The 22505-nt window shown below is 39.8% G+C and overlaps 2 protein-coding genes across 2 annotated transcripts in view; both read left to right on the top strand.

Moving 5' to 3' along the window:
- The window catches only part of LOC142390588 (interleukin-17 receptor D), a 31791-nt gene extending 18022 nt beyond the window's left edge, over window positions 1-13769 (top strand). Inside the window, exons 5-12 of the mRNA XM_075476144.1 lie at window positions 275-398; window positions 621-659; window positions 762-907; window positions 3864-3938; window positions 6038-6104; window positions 11264-11401; window positions 11552-11724; window positions 12655-13769. Of these exons, the coding sequence (XP_075332259.1) occupies window positions 275-398; window positions 621-659; window positions 762-907; window positions 3864-3938; window positions 6038-6104; window positions 11264-11401; window positions 11552-11724; window positions 12655-13188 (1296 nt within the window). The 3' untranslated portion in view covers window positions 13189-13769. The remainder of the gene's footprint in view (window positions 1-274; window positions 399-620; window positions 660-761; window positions 908-3863; window positions 3939-6037; window positions 6105-11263; window positions 11402-11551; window positions 11725-12654) is intronic.
- Window positions 13770-14057: 288 nt separating this feature from the next.
- sars1 (seryl-tRNA synthetase 1) lies at window positions 14058-21604 on the top strand. The gene is made up of 11 exons (XM_075476126.1): window positions 14058-14235; window positions 14961-15031; window positions 15147-15227; window positions 15325-15483; window positions 16425-16568; window positions 16675-16830; window positions 18089-18310; window positions 18647-18776; window positions 19099-19256; window positions 19620-19749; window positions 20807-21604. Exons 1-11 carry the CDS (start codon window positions 14100-14102, stop codon window positions 20962-20964), a joined length of 1545 nt encoding a protein of 514 aa, XP_075332241.1. The 5' UTR covers window positions 14058-14099; the 3' UTR covers window positions 20965-21604.
- Window positions 21605-22505: the final 901 nt, after the last annotated feature.

Genomic DNA, 22505 nt, shown 5'->3' with positions numbered 1-22505 from the left:
AGAGCGAACATCACCTTAGGTTCGAGCCATGTCAGAGAAAGAAAGCAGGAGATACATTTTCATTCTTATACGCTCAACTACAGTAGACTCAAATGGTCCAGGAGAATTAATCCCTCTATAAGAGCTGTTGCCACTGATTTTCAGTCAATTCTAACCACCTTAACAGTCAATATTTGGTATATTTGCTATATTTAAATCTACAAGTAGAATATTTCCTTATCTGTTAAACCTATGCACGTATAAAAACCGAGGTCATGATTGCTGCGTTCTGCAGGTGTACAAGTCAGACCCATTCCCCGGCCTCTCCCTGGGATCCCAGTACGCTGTTACAGTCATGGCTTTGCCAGTTCCGGAGGAGTGGGAAAAGTTCTACCACAGCAAGATCTTCTCCACTCGCTGTAAGACTCTCTGTTTGTTATTATCTGTTAGGGAGAATGTTTTTTCTAGCTTCAGGGTGACATGAGAGGTTTAATCATTCTGTCTGATGGCCTGTGACTCTGTATTCGTTCTGACATGTCATCTCTTGGCTGCTGTCTAAATGTTGTACTTTTCTTCATTCATTTTTACAATCCAGAGCAATGTAGACACTTTATAACTCCATGTTCGTTACCGTCTTGCAGCGTGTGCAGAGAAGAACGGTCTCGAGCAGTGCAAACACGGTGAGAGAAACTTCTAAAGTTCCTGAATTTAATCCATATCACTTAAATGCCCCTTCTGAAGATCGACTTTACATCTGTGAGTCTCTTGTGCTTCGGTTGTAGACTGGTACCCAAAACATATTGAGGTCCATCAGAAAGGCACCGTCATCACTGTGACCTTTAACCTGGCCCCTCCAAAACTGGGCATCAGAAGTTACTTCTCACTGTGTTACGCAAACGGCATGAAGAGATACACGGACATCACACCCGTGAGTGGTTTCCTCCTCTGTTCTCAGTATTTAGCCGTGTTTTTATTCTGTTAACGATCATGCTTAATTTGTTTCATGCTTATGAGTTCTCATGCTGTCGAGAGCTACTTTTACTGAGCTCTCTGTGGCCAAATGTGGTAAAAACAGGAAGCTGGTGAAATAACTAAAGGCGTTCTCTGAGAACTGGTTCCAGTGTGTTCTATATTTGTCTCATATCGTTTGAGTCCCCCTCTCATACATTTCAGCTCCACCGTGTAGAAATTCCAACACTTTTTATACACAGTCCCCCTCGTTTCAGGGCTCCATAAAGTTTGGGACCAAGCAGCCATGTTTAGTACTTTGTTACATATCCTTTACACACAACAACTGCTGGAAGTCAGCGGTTGATGACATCACCAGGTGCTGAGTATCTTCCCAAGCCTTTACCGCAACCACTCAACTCCTGCTTGTTCCGGGGGCTTGTCCCTTTAAGTTTCTTCTTCCGCATATAGAAGACATGTAAATCAGGTGATAAACTCTGGTGTTGCAGGCTCAGCAGGATGTTTGGGATCATTAGCCGCATTTGGACAGAGCCATTCTAAGAACGGTCTTCGTCGAATTTCATTCTGATAACTGCCCTTCCCCAGTGGAAACTGTTTCAGTCTGCATTCGCACATGAGTCAGGACCTGATAGAGACTGATGCGATGCAACCGTATGCGACAGCGACGTGTTACTTTAGCGCCACACTCAACAACAAAACAAAACACGCGAAGAGTAAGGAGAGAAGAAAAAAACACCACCAAGAAGCTAATATGGAGAGCGGGGAGGCCACCGTGTTGATGGTCTGCATGATGGTGATATTAATCATGGACGATCACATCAGGCGTCTAACATGGAGGCTGGAAGAGCTCACAGAGAGAGTCAGGAGACGAAGGATGGAGCGCAGGCCATACTTCTGTGAGTTTAACTTATTAAACACGCACCGGTTGTGTCCGTGTCGTATGAGGAAACATTTAAGCCGTGACAACATGACAAGGGGCGGAGCTACCGACCACCAAACACCTCCGTCAGATGTGTTCCTATGGAAACCAGAACAGACCCAGCCTCGGAGAAGGAGCTAAGATGGTTCCAGGAACTGAGGGCCGTGGTCCAGAGTTCCTGTATGTGCGAATGCAGGAAAAAACGTCCCCGTTCCTGAAAAGGTTATAGGAACTGCCAAAGGTTCCTACAGTGGCTAATCTCTTGTTGCAGGAGGAAGCGCCGTCTAATGAGGTTGGAGACATTTACTATAACCTGAGCAGATCAGATGTTTCTATCCACCTCAGGATTCATTGTGCAGCTGCCATCAGCAGCTCCATCATCAATGAAGATAAGTGTGCCAGTACCTGTGGCAGTTTTTTGGCTAACTAGTAGTACAACCCAAAAATACCTAAGCTTATATGATATCCCAAACTCTTATTGAGAAGTTGCAAAAAACAAAAAAAATGGAATTATCTTTTGGGTTAATTTCTCCCTTTGATTTATAACAATGGAAAGAGTTTGTTTAAATTAACATCAATAATGACACACACCGGCCTAAATCTGATAAGACAGTTAGTTTCTGACAATATAGAAATGTATCAATTAACCGGGATGATTACTACAAACCAACGGACAAAACTGATGCTTACAGCAATACAAGAACCAATGACTTTGTACAAGCTCATGACTCAGAATGTAACCAGAGGCTAGAATGAAAACAGATGAAATTATATATCAGTAAATTATATCAGACTTAGTTCTGTTGAAAGATGTTCTACAATAAAGGTACAAAATGAAGACTAACGAGAATAACAATGACCAGAAATAACTTACAACAATTGGGTTTTTTTAAACCTGGACCTTATTTCTGGCATAAAATATGTTCATTTACTCACCGATAAAGTCTTTTGACATACTGGCTGTATTGTCTCTGCCCTGTTCGCTCCCGTTATATGGAGATACGCGGATCTCAAATGATCTAAATATCTCCCGAAGGACGTTGTCTTTCACCAAACTGTTATCGCGATTAGATGAACGTATTTCATGCCAGAAATAAGGTCCAGGTTAAAAAAAAAAAAAATCGAACTTCCCCTTTAAGGCTTGTTAATATTGAATAAATGCTAATTCTGGTATCTTTTTCATCACATTCCAGTTATTGTTTGAGCCTTTATTACAAATAGATGAATAAAATTGCCATTTCTACCACCTAAAGTTATCTACAGTCCACTGCAATTTATTTCGCCAGAGACTTTGTTAGTTTGTCAGACGTAGACTTACTTATTTTGGCTCTTTTTACCCCGTCATCTGGTCTATTGCTGGCTGGCTAAACCGTTTGCCTGTACCAGGATTGTCGTGGCTAAAGTTAGCTCTGGTGTCTGTGCTCGCAGCAACATGAGGTGGCACCGTAGGCTTGAAGTGCTGCCATCAGGAAGTCTTTAAAAACAATGAAACTTTCCGCCCAACAAGCCAAGCAATTACCATCACCTATCGGGCTGGAGTGTGCGCTGCAGTGTTTGCCAGAAATTAGGGAACTGAGAAAGGTGTGTTAGATTAAACGTGTTATTTTTTCTGTAATAAATTAATTGTAATTAACGCGTCAAGTCCCAGCCCCCATAAAAAGTGTTGTAATTTCTACACGATGGAACTGAACTGTACGGAAATGACTTTAAGTTAAAGTGTGGAAAATGCACTTTAATCACGTCTGAGTTTAGATTTTTACTCTGAGGAGCAGCCGGGGAACTCAAATAAAAATGTGGCTTTTTCCCAGACATTGTGGAGGGCACTGTCTTAGTGCTCTGTAGTGTTTCACATCAAATTGAAGTTCAGTCCGAGAGAAAATACCTACTGTCGAGTATAAACGCCCCCCCAACACCATCAGAGTTACCCTTCCCCTGACTACAAGTCAGCATTGTAGCATGAGAATAATTGTATTAACAACCATTGTTGTTTCCTTAGAATTCCTCCAATAACAAAACTCACCACAGCTATCAGATGAATGGCCTTCAAGAAGGAACAAACTACACTTGTGAGGTAAAATAAGTGGATTTCCAACTTGTTGCTGATTGCAGAGTTCACGGAACTTTAACTGTTTGTCTGACTCAGTCTAAACGTTGCAGTTTCACAAAAGAGGCTAAAAAATTGTACAACGACTACTCTGATTTCCCTTTGTCTATGTTCAGCTTCCACATGTGATGATGATCAACATCTTGCTACATAACAAGTTCATGCATTTGATAATTCTTTATTATTGGGATGTCCCACAAATTCTCTGAAAAGCCTCCAGCTGATCCAAAATAATCCAGAACTAACAGCAGAGATCATATTTATCCAGTTTTAGCTTCTCTTCGTTGGTAGAATAGAATTTAAACTTCTTCTCCTCACATATAAAGCTCTTAATGACCGAGCTCCATCATACCTTAAAGATCTCACAGTTAGATATTTTCCCAACAGAGCACTTTGCTCTCAGCCTGCAGGTTTACTTGTGTTTCCCAGAGTTTCTGAAAGCAGAATGGGAGGCAGAGCCTTCAGTTATCAGGCCCCTCTCTGTGGAACCAGTTTGGGTTCAGGAAGCAGACACCTTCTCTATCTTTAAGACCAGGCTTAAAACTTTCCTTTTTGATAAAGCTTATAGTTAGGGATGGCTCAGGTGACCCTGAAACATCCCATAGTTAAGCTGCTATAGGCCCAGACTGCTGGGGGGCTCATCTGTCACACCTTTCCTCACTTTGCTCTCTTTTTTCCCACTTTTATTTCCTCATATGACATTAGAGACTTAGACTTAGACGTAGAAAGACTTTAATGTCATTCAAAAACACAGATTTAGTTTAGAGATTTAGTTGCAAGGCTCCGAGAAACAGAAGACAGTAAAACGGTAGAAATATGAAGTAGAATAAAATATAAAAGAAATAAAAACAGAATAAAAAATATCTGACTTATTGGACTGAAGAGACGTTTTGGTGCAATCTGTTGGTTTCCTTTGCTAGGAAATTGTTTTATTAATTGGCTTTGTATGTATGAATTGGACTATTTTTTAATTTAATTAATTGGACTGATTGATTATTCTAATTGGCTTGAATTGGACGTTATCATTGAAGTGCTTTGAGATGACATTTGTTGTGATTTTAGCACTTTATAGATAAACTGAATTGAATTAAATAACAACACACTGCTGCACATAGTTCATTTACTCCTTTACAAGCAGTTGAAGTGGTGGCGGATGGTGTTAGGACGCTGCTTCTTCTTCACTGGATTGAAACCCATCTGACAGTGTTTTCAACTTTTCTTCTTTAGCCTCACTCATAATTTCATCTGTTCTACTTTGGTAACAGTTTGAGTTAAACTCGTTTTATTTATAAAGCGGCAAACTAATTGGAAATGGGTACATCAAAGATAAAGTCCAGTTCAGGATAATTAGAATTCTTTATAATCAAATCAAAATCAATTGATTAAGTCCAAAATTAGACCAACAGATTGCATCAAAACTTCTCTTGGATCCAATCTGACATGCTCGAGGTGATGGTGGAAAGAAAAAAACTCAGAACCAGACGCAGGAGCGGCCGTCCGCCTCGACCGGCTGGGGGTTGAGAGGACAAAAGAGAGGACAACAAACACCGTAACACCAGACATGGGATTCCTGCTGAGAAAGAGACCATAAGAGATAAAGCTCAAACAAAATACCAACCAAGAACACAGAGCAGAGAGTAAACCGAGGCACTAAGAAATACTTAAACGAGAGAAGAAGCTCATTAAAATGTCAAGAACTGTTGTTAAAGGGATAGTTCTGGAAGGGAGGGAGGCTGTAACTCGGCTCACAGGACGCAGTGGGGGGTAAGAAAATGTTCATAAATAATTTTGAAGAGGCGAACTATCCCTTTAATACATAGATAATGGTTTACTGGTGTTTTGTTATGGTGAGTGCAGGTGCTAAATTATGTGTAAAACCAATTGAATAAGTAATTACTGCCTGTATCTGACATGAACAAATGCCAGATGGGCACGTTTTGGGGAGGAGGACAGTATCAAAGAAAGTCAGGGCTAAAAGAAGAGTAAAATTCACATTTATTTGGTCAATCTACAGTTTCCAAGGCCATGAATTAACTTTGATGCTCAACCTTTTTCTGCTGCCACAGATAGCAGCGAACGAAGTGGATGCAGTGAGGAAAACATTCAGTGTTCAGGTCACGGCCATCCAGAAAGGTAGGGCAGGCTGTTGTGTTGCATCTCATCCACTTTCTCACTAAATCACTGGACTCGCCAGGTTCTCTGTGCATTTTGTTGTGGAGAGGTGACGCATCTCTTGTGTGACCAGTTCCAACAATCTTTCACTTTGATAGCAAACTGAAGAAGTGCCAATGTGAAAGGGCTTTAAATCTGCATTCTTTTCAATGAAACGACTCCCGAAAAGTAACCCTACCTCTCGCTTTATTACTGCAGTAAACATGATCTTTATGCGTTTTATGAGCTTAAGTTGGTCTCAGGTGTTAGTTTCTTCAATATAGAAATACCACATTTTCTAAATTATGGTTCCATTCAGAGTAAATAAAGCAGACTATTCTTTAGGGAGGCTTTGATTGTGTTTGGCAACCAGAAACCCAAACTCGTGCCTTCAAAATAGCCCAAAAGCCAGCCAATAATGATATAATGAAAATTATTGTGGAGTTCCAGAGGCGCAAGGATATGTAGACTTTAACATTTAGGGGATTGAATTGAGCTCACTCTCTCTTGTGGTAGCGTCATTTATACATTTATACACACTGGGAAATATTCTGATAGCTGGAGAGTTTAGCATAAAACAATTAAGAGAGCAGTTACGCTGCTTATATTCTCTCATAACACCTTCAAAGTTTCAGCAAACACACATCTATTTTTATTCTAAATCCAAACACAAGCAGAAACATAAACATTAAGGTTGCACAGATGCTTCTTATTGAACTTTAAAGAGAGCCGAGTTGGGTATCCAGGAGTCATCCCAGTGGAGTCGTTTTGACAGTGAAGAAATAGCTCAGATTATGAGTTTCTTGGGTCCTATTTTCACCAACTCTGTACCACATGATGAGAACCTAAAACACATGTTTCCCATCTTTGAAATTGTATAAGGAATAAAAGATGTTTTCTGGTTGCTTAGAAGCTTGTGTTAGGTTTTCTCCATTGATTTGTTTGCCTACGTAAGGCCTTAAACTAGTCTTTTTTTGAAAACCTGCAAAGCGAGTACAAAAGAAACAGCATCCCCCGTGTTGCATAATACACAGTCCACCTGCCATTTATGCTTGTGCTGTTTTTGTGAGATAAATTTACCAATTGTAACAAATCGTAAATAATGATTATACTGAATAGCTCCTGTTTGTCTTGAAAGTTTTGTTTTGTTTTTAATATTCTGTGCTTATTGTAACATAAGTGTCATTTTTAGGTATATGATACAATATTTCCAATGTCTGATTTTGAAGCAATACAAAAGTATTGGATTAGATTACATTTTTTGCAGTTAAATACAGAATGAATAATGCAAAAATCAGTTTTCTCAAAATGATTTAGACTTTTATCTAACCCAAACATGGAGGTTGCTAAACTAAGCTAGTTTAGCTAGTTGGCAAACAGAAAGGCTAGGTTTGCTACTTTTCTTTCTATACATAATCCAAGGATTGGTGTTTATCCTTCTCTAATTATGTAATAAACATAATTACTCTGATATTGAATCACTAAAAAAAGATTTTTTCAACCTGACAACAAGAAAAAGTTTTTTTTTTTTTTATCTCCTTCACCAGCTAGCCATAACTAGCTAAAAAGAAGATACTGACATTTTTATTTAATTTGAATGATTTTATTCAAAAGTTATGAAAGGAAAAGGGAAAAAAAAGATGGGACCAATACAAAAAATATGCCATTAAATTACATTTTCTGTCATAAAATGCAGAATGCACTCTGTAGAAACAACCAAGTATTTAGATGTTGCTAAACTAACCTAAGAGTTTAGCTTGTTAGCTGCCAGAAAGGCTAGTTTTGCTACGCTTCTTTGCACTCATTTAATTTAAGAGTTAGTGTTTGTCCTGTTAACATGATTTTATAAAGTCAATTACTCTACTACAATTACTGATTTTTAAAGTCTGATTACAGGAAAACAAGAAAAAGTTGTGCTTTGGTCTCAGTCTTTTTCACCCGTTAGCCATGACTAGCTAAAAATAATTCCTGAAATTTGATTTGAATTATTGCAAACTTAATTAGAGAGTGGAGACTGAGGGCAATAACACTAGATTATGGACAATAAATTACAATGACTACAAACAAACTAATAAGAGAACAAAACAGCATAGAGAATTTATCCCACAAAGAGTCTAACTCTCGGAAGCTTGGAATGGTATCATATGGCAGTGACTAAATCTGATATTATGGTCCCATATTGTTTTTTTAAAACACGGCAAATAAATTGATACTAGATGTCAAACCTGACAGATTTACTTTTGTCTTCAAGTTTATATGATTTTTTTTTTTTTTTATTGTTTTTCCTGGAACATTTTTGTGGCACAATATAATTTGGCAGGCAAATTGTATAGCATGGTCGGACTTCAAAGGGCCACCTCATGGTTTCTATCTCTGAAAGGCTCCTCTTGGGTGACATGAACGTTCTCAGTCTTAAATTTCTGACCATTTCAAAACATGCAATGAGGTGAAATCAACAGTGGTTAGCAATCATTTAAACTGAACATATGAAAGCTCTTTGGAGGAAAAAAGATATGTTGGGAGCAATGTAAAAGAATATGCTGTTATATAGCATTTTCTTGTAATCTAATGGAATATGAGTTGAGTGTTTATCTGCAGTTATAAACTCTGTGTGACCCATCTTGGGGTCAAAATAAAGCTAAGAGTTGTAAGACTTCATCAGAGCCGGATCAAACCAGATTTTCCCTTCCCTCCTCTGGCACCGGGGGCTCCGAGGTTAAAGAGGTAAAGTCGTGGCTGAGTTTAAACTGCTTTAAGACGGATGAAAATGAGACTGAGGTTATAGTGTTTGGAAAATCTTTAACTTCTCTAATGTTGTGTTCACCGGTATTTGTGTATTTTGACAGATGCTTTTATATTTACAAGCAGCTCCCCTCTGTTGTTAGGTCCAGTTCTAACGGCAAGATTTAGTGACATTCATGCCATCATAACCTCTAAGATGGATTACTGTATGTCTCTGTTTGTAGGTTTAGATCTGTCATCCATTCAACACCTACAGGGATCCAAAATGCTGCCGCTCATTGACTGACAAGGAAGGGAAACAGTTACCTTGGTAGACCTGTCTTTAGCTCCCTCCACTGGCTCCATGTATGCTAGCTAGAGGAGTGAGTTATTTTTTTTTTAAATACCTTATATGGACAGGTTCAGGGCCGTAGCCAGGATTTTGGAATAGGCGAGGTCCATGATGCGCGCGCGTAGCGCGTGCCGAAATTTTTACAATATATATATATATATATATATATGAATATTAAATTATATAGTTTTTAATATATAGCCTACATTTATGTACATGTACTATATATATTTATGTTTTTTAATGTATTTATTAAATTACAGGTCACACAAGAGTTGTTTTGTTTAAGTGTCTTTTAATTGTATAAACCAGCATTTATTTTTTTAATGTACTGTACTAAATTTACATTTTTTTTATAGTACACCACCATGTTTTTAAAGAATATAGGGGGTAACTTTTAACTTGTTGAACTGAATGATGAATGGTAGTGATATTCCAAAATAAAAATAATATTCAAGTAGAAATAAATCATTGCAAATTACAGCCCCTAAAAGTACAAATTTACAATCAAATTACCTTTCACGGATAGTCTATGCTTTTACATGAGCCTATGTTTTTAATGTTCATATTTTATGCAGCTGATGGTGTCAGTCGGTCTTTTTTTTTCCTCCACTAACCAAATGACGGCTTCTTAAAAACAGTGACTTATCAAATTGCTTCACAAAGTTGTCAAAGGAGACATCATAGCCTACTCAAAACTCATTATGCATAGGCCACTGTTTTAAAACTGTTGGCTTTGTTGTGCCCAAGTGCTGCGCTGCGCAGGCTTAATCACTTGCGATGTCTGCTGAATTGCGTTCTCTTCCACGAGTCGCACCACTCCACTCGCACAGTCTTTTTCACTCACACAGGCAAAAAACGAAAACAAAGCCCATGGATGTTAACCACAATCTGCAAAGCATGTTTCACAGAGGTTTTGAGGTTTTTTATGTTTGATTCAGTTGGGCATTTTTGGCGGTCCAAAAAAAAAAAACAAAAAAAACCTCGGATGAAATAAGGGAGGTCCAGACCTCGCTGTCCTCTAATGTCACTACGGCCATGGACAGGTTCCACCCTAGTTGGTTGGCCTCTTAAAGACCCGTCTTTGGTCAACCTCGGTTGTTTTTAAATGTGCTGTATGAATAAAAGGTGTCTCGACTTGACTTGACCAGCATTTTCAAAGAATCAGACCCAAGCGTGAACGTTCCTAAACTGAGCTAATCACAGTTTAGCTTGTTAGCTGTCGGAAAGGCCCGTTTTAGATTAGATTCTACAAATAGAAAGCAAAGTATTTTGAAAAGGTCTGCAATAAGAGACAGATTATTTATCACTTTACTGCACTATAGTCGCCATTGCTTTTACCGTAATTATAGTATGACTTTCAGCAGCCACATCAAAGGCAGCTTTTCACCATCTCAGAAACATCAACAGAATTAAATGTTTCCTCTCCCAAAAAGACCAGGAGAAACTCGTCCATGCATTCATCTCCAGCAGACTCCATTACTGTGAAGAGCATTAAACATCTGCAGCTCATCCAGAACGCTGCTGCTGGAGTTTTAACCCGGACTAAGAGATCTGAACACATCACAGCAGCTTTAAAATCTTAGATCTAAGGACTCAGGTCAGCTGGTCCAGTCCAGAGTCCAGACTAAACATGGAGAAGCAGCATTTAGCTGTTATGCTGCAAACAAGTGGAACAAACTGCCAGTGGAGATTAAACTTTCACCAAATGTACATTTTTAAATCCAGGTTAAAAACATTTCTTTTCTCATGTGTCAATGCATGAAATATCTTTTAACTTATCTAGACTGTTGCCTGATTTTAAATTTTTTTAAATGATTTTATTTGTTTCTCTTTATATTATTTTATGTATTTTTAATGCTTCTTCCACTCCCTGCTGCAATGCTTTTATTTTACGTAAAGCACTTTGAACTGTTTTGTACATGAAATGTGCTATACAAATAAATTTGATTTGATTTGATATAAATGCAACAGCTAACTCCTAATCAGTTTGCTCTCAGGGAGGATGAAAACATGAGCTAGCTAACTGTGAGCTTCACCTAAACAACCACAACTCCTCCATCCTCAGAGGCTGCCCCTGACACCCCCTCCCTGGCTCTGGTGCTTCCGCTTTGTTTGGCCGTGGCCGCCATACTCGGACTCTTGCTGGCAGCTCTCACCCGTTGGAGGCCCAAGCTGCGCAGGAAGAAATTTGACTTAAAACCAGGTGCAATTACAAACCAAACCGACTAAAAGTCACTGCTTGCATTGTCTGAAGGCTAATTCAACCCTTTATGATGCTCTTATATTCTGTGACCCTTGTATTTAGGCTCTGACTTTGCCATTACCAGCTGTGTATTTGTTGTTATCCTTGCAGATATCTTTAAGCAGTATGAGGAGAGTGGGACTCAGGAGGAAGTGGTATCATTACCTGAAGCCAGGCTTACCCCTCCTCACCTTCTGATGTGCTACAGTAGCAATGATGGACCCACTCATGTTAAAGCCGTCATGCAGTTAGGATCCTTCATTCAGCAGCACATGGCCACTCAGGTACCCGGAGAAGTTTTATGTACTCGGTCCTGTTTCTTCTTTATATAATATGGATCATTTTTTCATATGTTTTCATTGTGAGAATGCTTTAAGGCATTCTCACTATTAAATTCCTGTTTCTCTTTATTGTTATTATTCCGCCAGTTTTCGGCACCTAGCTACTCCTGCATACTTTCAGCTATTTCTACAATTTTGGTATCCAAACGTTCAGCTCTTTCAGCAGATTCCTGCTATCATTTTTGGTGTTTTTAACTTTTACACTTTTTAAGATATTCAACTTTTATTCAAATTTTCCCATCATTCAAATGAATGGAAACTGCTTTCAGCTCTTCCAAATCATCTCCCTCTCTCCAACCTAAATACTTATGCGTGCTTTCAGTTAGAGACACCATTCAAACTTTAAATGGGTCACAAGACATTCAGCTATTATCCAATTGTTTCAGCTTTTTCATATCTTCAGCCAATGTTGAAATATGACAGTTTCAAAAACATGAACATTTTGCTCCTTCTTGATTTTGAATGAGCACACAGTTGAGTGCGTGCTGATAAGTTTAAAAGTTTTTTTCAAACAAATTCCTCTAACTTTCATACAGTTTAACTTAGAGAAACAAATTATACCTTAAAATGTAGGAAAGTTTGTCCTCTTTCAGCCAATGTAACTACTAAAGAGCTCACATTTACAGAATTTCAGCTATGAGCCTTGAACCGAGATCAACCTCTCAAATTCTCTGACTAACTCCAATGTTAAGTGTGGTAGGACACAAAACTCACAAAATTCCTTCAACCAATACCTTAGCAATAGTTTTTACTACAAAAATTGAACTATTTTCAGCTTTTTTAGCATGCTCAGCTATCCCCATTCAGCTCATAAGCATTCTCACTGCCGTTTCGCAGGAACAGCTCTTTCTAATTTGTCTTATGTCTCTCCAGGTGTTCCTGGACCTTTGGGATTCCCTGAGTGTGGCTGAGGAGGGCGTTATGGCCTGGCACTGTCGGCAGATCCAGGAGAGCGACTTTGTCATGGTGGTGTGTTCTCCAGGGCTAAAGCAAAAGCCTGTGCCTCCACAGCCAGAGCGGGGTGATGAAGATGAAGAAGTTTTAGGCTTAGGGTCAAATGCCTACAGCGCTGAAGCAGTCGTCCAACTTATTGGAGAAGAGGTCGGCCGGGCCAAAGCCAGCGGGCGGGATCTGTCCAAATACATGTCGGCCGTTTTCGAGTACTCTGAGGAAACGGACGTCCCCGTTGAGCTGAGACTGGTGTCTCACTACAGGCTGACGAGGGACTTACCGCTGCTCTTCTCCCACCTTCGTGGAGTGGCATTGCACAGGCCAGGGTGTTATCTGAAGATAAAACACATCACAGAGGAGGGCTACGCTTCAGTGCCAGCTGGAGCTGCTCTGCAGTGGGCTATCTATGAGGCTGGGCTGACCATGAAGGCAAAGAGCCAGCATGCTGTGGTGTGAGCGGACTGAGGCGGCGGCGGCGGTGGTCAGGCCTACATAAACTGACCCTGATATACTCATACTCAGGTGTATGATTGAAGATAACAAACTGCTGCATATAATTGTAAAACTAGAACCTATATATGGATAAAAGGTGCCAGTAGTTCTCAGCTCCAAATAAGATTGACAGATTGCGCTGAATTTTGATCAAATTCACAGCTGAAGGGTGACTAGTACATCTATAATCCTAGTAATCCTAAAATCCTATAGCTTTTAATAACTCAACGATTTAACCAACTATTACTCAATTATGCTGCAGTGGCAATAACTATGCACTACGTCTTGTTTGTAACACGCTACATGTGATCAGTAATGTATCTTAAGGCCAAAATAGGTAGAACTTATGTAATGTCATGTAAAAGCTGCTATCACTATAAACATATATGCACAAAGTACAGACCAAAATACACATCTATGCATGTTTAGCCATGTTTTGTTTATTTATTTGAGTGTATATCTCATATAGTCTATATAAGGACGATCCTTTGTCATTTTATGTTAAAGTGAGCTGTCTTGTATTTTATTTTATATTTTTATTTGTATACAAACCATCTAATAAAGAAAAACCTAAACCAGTTTGTCTGTGTCATGACGTTTGTGAGTCTAAAATGTTGCCAAGCCTGAAAGAAATATGACTTTTTCATATCTTATCAGTTTAGATTAATATTCACCTATTATCAATAAAGCTAACGCGTTTCAATATTTCCTTTGCGAAGGTTTGGTTTGATAATGAATATGATAAATATCAAGAAAACACAAAGATTCAGTGTCTGATTGCAGGTTAGTTACTTGAGCGACAGAATCTGGCAACCCGGCTAGCGTACTCACCGGTGCAGTCTCATTCAGTTTCTTTTGACAGGCAGCGTGGAAAGATGGTGCTCGACTTGGATCTGTTTCGGACCGACAAAGGAGGCGATCCAGAAGTTATCCGTGAGACTCAAAGAAAGAGGTTTAAAGATGTGACGCTGGTTGATAAACTGGTCGACGCAGACACAGAGTGGAGAAAATGTAAGCGTTTCTACATCCCTGTTGTTTGAGTTAGCGCTGCTAACGTTAGCACTGTTAGCACTGTGGCTAATGATGCTAAGTACCTGACGCCCAACTCCAAGATGTAAATATATCTCATCTTGTACGCAACGTTGTCATATCTCATGTAGTTAAGCAGCAACTTTGAGTAGGTTTTGAATGGAGTTCGGTGGGGTTTTTTGGGTTTTTTTTTTTTAGGGGAAAGAGAATAGCTCGTATCAAGGCTAATGTTAGCGCAGCTAGCACAATTTAGCGAAACCGAATGAGCCATATGGCTCGTCTTTATAAAACTAATAAATGTTATTTTAAATCTAGTTGTTGACAGATTACGTATGCTTAGGCTAAGGGTTATTGTATGGACAGGAAAATATGAAACAGAAGGGTTAGTTTAGCGGTGCCGGGAGTTAAACGTAAAATCTGATGCAATCTCAGCGGTCAACATGTCAAGTCAACCTCGCCCTGCAGCTACGCTGCAGATCTATTTATTCTGATGCTAGTTTTAACAACTACATCAGTGCACTGTTTTATGTCATACAAGTGGAAATCATAATTTCTGTACATACTCGTCTTTTTCTCTTAATTGTATGAAGTATTGTATTAGCTGGTGAAGACACCTGTCCCCAGGTTAACAGTCCTGCTGCTGCAGTTTTCACACACATACACAAACATGCACTAACTGACTGACACTTTTACCCCCCCCCCGACAGGCCGCTTCACTGCAGACAACCTCAACAAAGCAAAGAACCTTTGCAGCAAGAGCATCGGGGAGAAAATGAAGGTACAGATGCTGCAGTAAAAAGGAAACTAATCACTCTGCAGTCAGATTTACAAGAGAGGAAACTGAACTTTTCAGTGTGCATCTTTAACGGGGTTCTTGTGTTTTTTATTTGCAGAAGAAGGAACCAGTTGGGGATGATGAGTCTGTACCAGAGGAAGCACAGAACCTGGAGTCCCTGACGGCTGAAACGCTATCGGTATGAGTTACGGTTGTGTGTGGTTCCATGTTGTCAAAACAACAACGAAAGTTTTTGCCTTTGCTGCTTCTTACTCGTTTCTGTTCTTCTGCATCAGGCACTGTCGGTAACGCAGATCAAAAAGGTGCGTTTGCTTGTGGACGAGGCGGTGGAGAAATCCGACAAGGAGAGGGTAAAGCTGGAGGCGGAGCGCTTCGAGTACCTGAGGGAGATCGGCAACCTCCTGCACCCGTCTGTGCCTGTTAGCAACGATGAGGTGGGTGGGTTGGTGCTGGCTGGTCCAGTGAATCGAGCAGTTTGGTGTAAGGGTTGTTTCATTAACGGCACACTTGGAAAACAACTATCGGTGGGCAAATGACAAGAACTGGTTGAACATGTCTGTTTACAGGATTTGGTGTTTGTGTGCGTTGGCATAAATGATTCCACGAGTAACTCCGTATTGTGTAAATCCTCGAAGGAAATGATTTGCTTTGACTTAGTGGTCGACATGTTTCTCACAGAGGAAACAAAGTCTAAAGTTTGGGACCATTTCGAACAAAAGTAAAGAGAAAATCCTGTACAGTGTGTCCGCTGTGAAGCAGAATTAGCTTAGCATGAAAGTTCAACCTCAATGCTGCAGCATCTCAGCAGAAAGCAGCCAGTTCGCATATCGAGTCCACTGAGCCGAACAAACGCAAGGGAATATTTCACGTTCACATTTTAATGGAACGAACAGTGCAATATTACACGTTCATTCATTCGTCTTAAAGTATCGGTGAAATAAAGACAGAAAATGCCTTATTTAGAGGCTGTATTGTCTCTGCCCTGTTCTCTCCCGTTATATGGATATACAGGATCTCCAGTGATCTAAATATCTTCTGAAGGACGCAGACTTTCATTAAACTGTTATTGGTGAGCAGATGAAGGTATTTTATGCCAGAAATAAGGTCCAGGTTTAAAAAAACCAAACTTCCTCTTTAAGAAACTTAAGAAAATCTAAAAGAAAGACAGGAAGGCCGAACTTATTTGTCCCAAATAAGAATAAATGTCAGCTTCCCGTAAAGTGCTGTAAAAATATTAAAAAGTAATATTTTTCTCCACTTTAAACGACTCAATCGTTTTAAACGTCTTCTGCCTGAAATACAGACATCAAATATTAGGTTTATTTAGGGGATTTTAGTCAGGAAATCTTAATCATGATCCTTTTCCTCCGGTCAGGATGCAGACAACAGGGTGGAGCGCACCTGGGGGGACTGCACCGTCCAGAAGAAGTACTCCCACGTGGACCTGGTGGTTATGATTGATGGTTTTGAAGGGGAAAAGGGCGCCATCGTGGCCGGGAGCAGAGGTTACTTTCTGAAGGTACAAACGGGCCTGCGATCTTCACCACCAAACTGACTCATTAAACCCACACAGACGCACCTCAGAACAACCCCACAAACCGTTTCCTCTCCCGTGTTGTGTTCAGGGACCTCTGGTGTTCCTGGAGCAAGCTCTGATCAACTACGCCCTGAGGGTCCTCTACAGCAAGAAGTACACCATGCTGTACACGCCTTTCTTCATGAGGAAAGAGGTCATGCAGGAGGTGGCCCAGCTCAGCCAGTTCGACGATGAGCTTTACAAGGTGCGAAAACATTTACCGAATTTCCCTGCTTTGCTTTTCGTTGGGACGACGTTTGTTACATTTCCCTGTCTCCGTTTTAATTCGATTTTTTTAATTTATTTTAACGTAAGAAGAAATCAAAATGGGACACAAACAAACAAACAAAAACAGAAATAACACATAAACAATGAAGGAAATGAAAGATATTCCAACTAAAATAATAAATTTAACTGAAAACTGAGGAGTGAAGTCAACAAACAACAATAACAACATTAAAATGAATTTCTGTCACTTTTTATGTGATTCATTTTAGATGACTTTATTTTTTAAAGTTTTTGAATTCTAGTAGCATTTATCATTACATAAACTCATTTATTTGGCCATTGATGTATTTTTGTGCTTATTTCGTCCATATTATGGCAGTTTGATATTAAATTGCATTAATCTCAATCTTAGAGCTGCTGTGCTACCCTCTGGTGGCCGTAACAGAGTACTGCACATGGTGAAAGGAGGAATATTGTTACAGCTATTAGAAAAGATGCTGTACATGTCACTCATTAAAACGGCATATTTGAATAGATTTGTTAGATATAGTGATGAATCTTTATGAGGAACACCTTCACATCTGTTTTTATTCAGGTGTTCATAACATTTCTGTCCTTCTGAGACTATAAATTATCGGATTGTTGACGATTTTCTTCGGTTAAAAGCAGAAAAAATGGAGGTTCTTGTTCCTGCTGCTGCTGGTTTTGGCCCAAAAGGAGACTTTGGATTTTTTTCTGTCATCTTTAGTTAAAACACCTTTGCGTAATCTGGGTGTTTCCCCCAGTCTGGGTTTTTATTGGTAAAAATCAGGCCTGTTGTGTCCCTCATAGAGATGGAAATAACTGTCCATGTTGAACTACTGGAACTATTTATTCACGTCACTTTCAGCGGTTAACCAGAATTTATTTGTTAGACTTACAGAGACCCGACAACAACAGCTGGACTCTGATCAGAGGAAAAAGACTCTTTCTTTTTGAGTTGGTTTCCCCTAAACTTTGAATCTGTGAACACCTTTAAAAAGCAGCGTAAATCGGCCTTCGCTCATCCAGCCGAACACATTTTGAATATGATAAGAAGAAAAGGTTAAAAACACGAACATCCGTGATATGAACTGACGCCGTATTAGTCCGATGAACGCTTCTCTCAGGAGTTTGTGAACATAATTTCTGTTTTTAAAGACTGTGATCCCGGCCGCTCCGTAAGTTTGCGTCTCTCCTTCAACGGTTCCCGTCAGGTCATCGGTAAGAGCAGCGAGAAGTCGGAAGACAGCGCCTTAGATGAGAAGTACCTCATCGCCACCTCCGAGCAGCCCATCGCAGCCTTCCTGAGAGACGAGTGGCTCAAACCCGAGGAGCTGCCCATCCGCTACGCCGGCTTCTCCACCTGCTTCAGACAGGAAGTGGGTTCCCACGGACGGGACACCCGCGGGATCTTCAGGGTGCACCAGTTTGAGAAGGTCAGTGGTGGAGCGAAGCCGGGAGTCGTGTTGGAAGGAGCAGCTCGCTGCTGTTAGCCGCGACCGTAGAGATGCCTCAATATTAATTTATTAATTCATATAATAATCATTTATTATTATTATTATTATTATTAGTTAGTAGTAGTTTTTTTTATTATAATTGTTTATTATTATTGTTGTTAATATACAATTATTGTAAATATTAATCATTTTTTTGAGCTACTTGACTAATTTTAATTTCCCCCATTGGGGGATGAATAAAGTATTTTTCTATTTCTATATGTTGTTGAGAATCAAACTGTCGTTAGAACTGAGCCCAAATGTCTCTGCTTGCAGATCGAGCAGTTTGTTTACGCCTCGCCACACGACGGAAAATCCTGGGAGATGTTTGATGAGATGATCGGTACAGCAGAAGAGTTCTACCAGTCTCTGGGGATTCCTTATCATATCGTCAACATCGTCTCCGGTAGGTCCGACACACGCCCGCCCTTTCCTTAGCTTTATTTATTTATGTCTTTGTTGACACTTTGCATCCCAAACAGGGTTTAAATCAGCTGTTAGTGGCACTACGAGAGTCGGTGGGTGTGGGATATGTCTTAAAATGTGCATTAAACGATTACAGAGAACTGGCGAAATGTCTTAAATTCCTCATTCGCTCTACTTCTCAGGCTTTGATTTTTGGTTGTTTGCTTCTGTCCCGACCAGCGGATGATAAAATCTTTACAGCTTTAAGTTTATGTAAGAAGTTCAGAGGATAACCATGTGTTTGCTGATCATCATCGTCACAGGCGCCCTGAATCATGCAGCCAGTAAGAAGCTGGATCTGGAAGCCTGGTTTCCCGGCTCGGGCGCCTTCAGAGAGCTGGTCTCCTGCTCAAACTGCACCGACTACCAGGCCAGACGCCTCCGCATCCGCTACGGACAGACCAAAAAGATGATGGACAAGGCGAGTGTTTGGTTTTAATTCTGCTCACTTTACACCCGACTGACACTGAGACTGTCTTTAATAAATGTTCGTTTAGGTACTCTGGAGTTAAACGTGAAGGATGAGACAGAAATAAGTCATTTTGGGGGAATAAATGGATCAAACGGCAACATTAAAACATTAATATAAGCCTGAAAATGAATTTCTTTGTATTGTATTAATTAATCTTTTACTTAATTTTAGTAGCATTCATCATTGCTTTTTTACATCCCTTTTAATATTGTTGTGCTTACCCTCCGTATCTCTCACCTCCCCTGGTGTTTATCTCAACATGCAGCGAGCTCTGAACGCCTTCCTTCCTTCCCTCAATTTGTGTTTGTTTAGGCAGAGTTTGTCCACATGCTGAACGCCACCATGTGCGCGACCACGCGCGTGATGTGCGCCATCCTGGAAAACTACCAAACCGAAGAGGGCATCGTTGTTCCGGAGAAGCTCAGGGAGTTCATGCCTCCTGGTAAGAGGCGTCGGCCACAAACCGACCTCAGTATGTGTGCGCGGGGCTGGGTCGGATATTTGACACCTGTGATGATATCCTGTTTTAAACTTGTCCTGGATTAGTTCAGGCATGTTTTTACCCCGTTGATGTGTCACAAAGACATTTTCAAGACGCTCGGATCAGTTTAACAACGATTCACAAAAAAACCCAGAAGATTTATCTTAAAAAATGCTTTTTATTGACTGTTAGACTTCTACTTTACTCCTCTGTCCCTCATTTCCTGTTTATCGCAGTTATCCAATTTAAAAAAAAAAACAATAATCACCTTCAGTACCACTCAATTAATCAAAAAGGTGGAAAAACTGTCTATTTCTATAAATAATTTAGTACATTTTCCATTTTATTTTCCAATTTTTCCACATTCAAGATAAAAATATGCAACTCGGACCTAAATTTTGAACAAATTCAGTCTGGAATAAAGAATCGAGCTGCTGACAAAAAGCACAACAAAGTTGTGAAAACAGACCCAGATTCATTCATTTAAAAAGGTTAAGATTCACAGTTTCATTCATTTTAAGAAATCTTTTGAACAGCATAAAAAGGCTCCTTTTTTCCGGTTTATTTCTGCATTTATTCCTCAACGATTCACAACAAAAAACAGGAGGATTAACCTAAAAAAAAGGTTTTCAGTTTCTTCAGAGGCTGAGAAATGAAATGTTTCTGACTGAACCAAACCAAAGTTCAGCTCGAGGTCGGGTTGCTTTATTTGGACCTGCAGGCAGATTTCACAGCCACGCAACAACATAAAATCTACTAAAACATTGATGGAGAGGTTGAAACTACAAAAATATTATAATTTAGTAAGATGATTTAAAGTCCTCTGGTCAGCCAATAACATCAAATAAGACAATTAAAAACAGAATAAAACCCGAGCAGCAGCAACAAAGCTGCATTTTGGGAATAAAAACCTTCGTCCAGATGAAAGAAGCTTTAAAATCGACCCTTTTTTTAAATTTCTTTTTTTATTTTTTTATTTTACACTATCCTTGAATGCTTTTGAATCTGTGTGTTTCAGGCTTGACGGAGATCATTAAGTTTGTTAAGCCGGCTCCCATCGAACAGGAGATGTCCAAGAAAGCAAAGAAGCAGGACGGAGGGAAGAAGAAGAAGCAGGGGGGGGGGGACCAGAACCTCCCAAACGCCATGGACAGCATGTCCGTCAACGACTCGTAGGCCCCGACGCACAGAAGCGGCGTCGCCTCGCCAGCCTCACAGATACGGACTGATGGAACAGAGCCCAAGGGCTTAAGGTTATACAAAATAAAAAAGGGTAACAATGATCTCGTGATGAAGGGTCGGCTCTGTTCCATCTGTCTCCATCTGAGCGATGGCTTTGCTCATCTCAGTCACATAAAACACTCTGAAAAAGGGACTCCTCTGCGCACCCGCCTCCATCCTCGCATCACTTCCTCTCCGTTTAAACATCAATGAGCCTAAAAGCAGCAGGTTAACATCAGGCTTCACTTTCTTGGCAGTCAGTAGCTTCTGTGATTGGTCTAAAGGAACTCAACCAGTCGGTGGTGGTTTTTCCCAGATGTTTGAATGTTTATCGACTCGTTCGCTGTCTGAAATCATCTTTCAGTGATTAGACCGAAGGCTGCATCAGTTCTGTGGTTGCTTCCTGCCTGAACGAGGGGAAAAACATCTGTCTTGTCTGTTTAAGGCTTCTCGCCTTGTCTCATCAATCATTCATCATTGTTGCTTGGCGTCACTTGTAACCATCTGTATGGACTTGCTGATATAAGATTATATACATGATTGCGCATCGATGAAGTGGCACTTCCTGTTAAAAAAATAAATGCAGTTAATATGGCACTTTGTTGTGTTTTTGATTAAGCTGTGTGTGTGGACACAAGACCTCTCTCCAAGGCAAAGTTTGAATCAAAACTCCCCTGTAACCATGCTTTTATTCAAATATACGCAACCCTAAACCTCACAAATGTAAGTTTTAAAAGGAAATAATGCAGCTTAACCTTCACTTTGTGGTCAAATAGTGCTGATTTTTAACTAACTCAGTCTGGATTAAACAATGATGTTGCTCAGAAGTCGACAAAAGCACATAAAGACAGACAAAAAGAGGTAAACCAACCTTCATTTAATTACACTAATTCATCTAAAGAAAGCTTTTTTTCATGGTTGGACTGTCCCTCCTTTCCTGTTATTGCAGTTATCCAATAAAAAAACAAAAATAAGCACCTTCAGTATCACTTAATTAATCAAAAAGGTGGAGAAACTCTATTTCTACAAACAATTCAATAGATTTTCCAGTTTTTCCTCATGACAAAAATATACATCTCTAAACCTCAAATGTAAGTTTTATAAAGGAAGAATGCAGCTTAAACTTCACTTTGTGGTCAAAATAATGTCTCCTTTATTCAAAAAGGTGGAGAAACTGCTTATTTCTACAAACAATTCAGTACATTTGCAATTTGTTTTGCAATTTTTTCCATATTCATGTTAAAAATAGCTCTAACCATCATAAAAAAAAGTACCAGTGAAACTCCCGGGTGGCCTTGATATCTGATAAAGAGCAATAAGGAAGCCCCATCTGTTACTGTTTAACTTCATTAGACTTTACACCGCCTCATTTCTCCTGCATTTCACTCTGGTATCTCCACTAAAGGTGAGATGAGATCTACGGTAATTCTTTAGTCATTTGTGGGAGACATTTATACGATTTGTTGCTGCTTTTCTTGGTTTGGAAACAGCTGCGT

Source organism: Odontesthes bonariensis, chromosome 10 (assembly GCF_027942865.1).
Source record: "Odontesthes bonariensis isolate fOdoBon6 chromosome 10, fOdoBon6.hap1, whole genome shotgun sequence".
In the NCBI taxonomy this organism is placed as follows: Eukaryota; Metazoa; Chordata; class Actinopteri; order Atheriniformes; family Atherinopsidae; genus Odontesthes; species Odontesthes bonariensis.
This window is presented reverse-complemented; position numbering and strand designations above follow the sequence as displayed.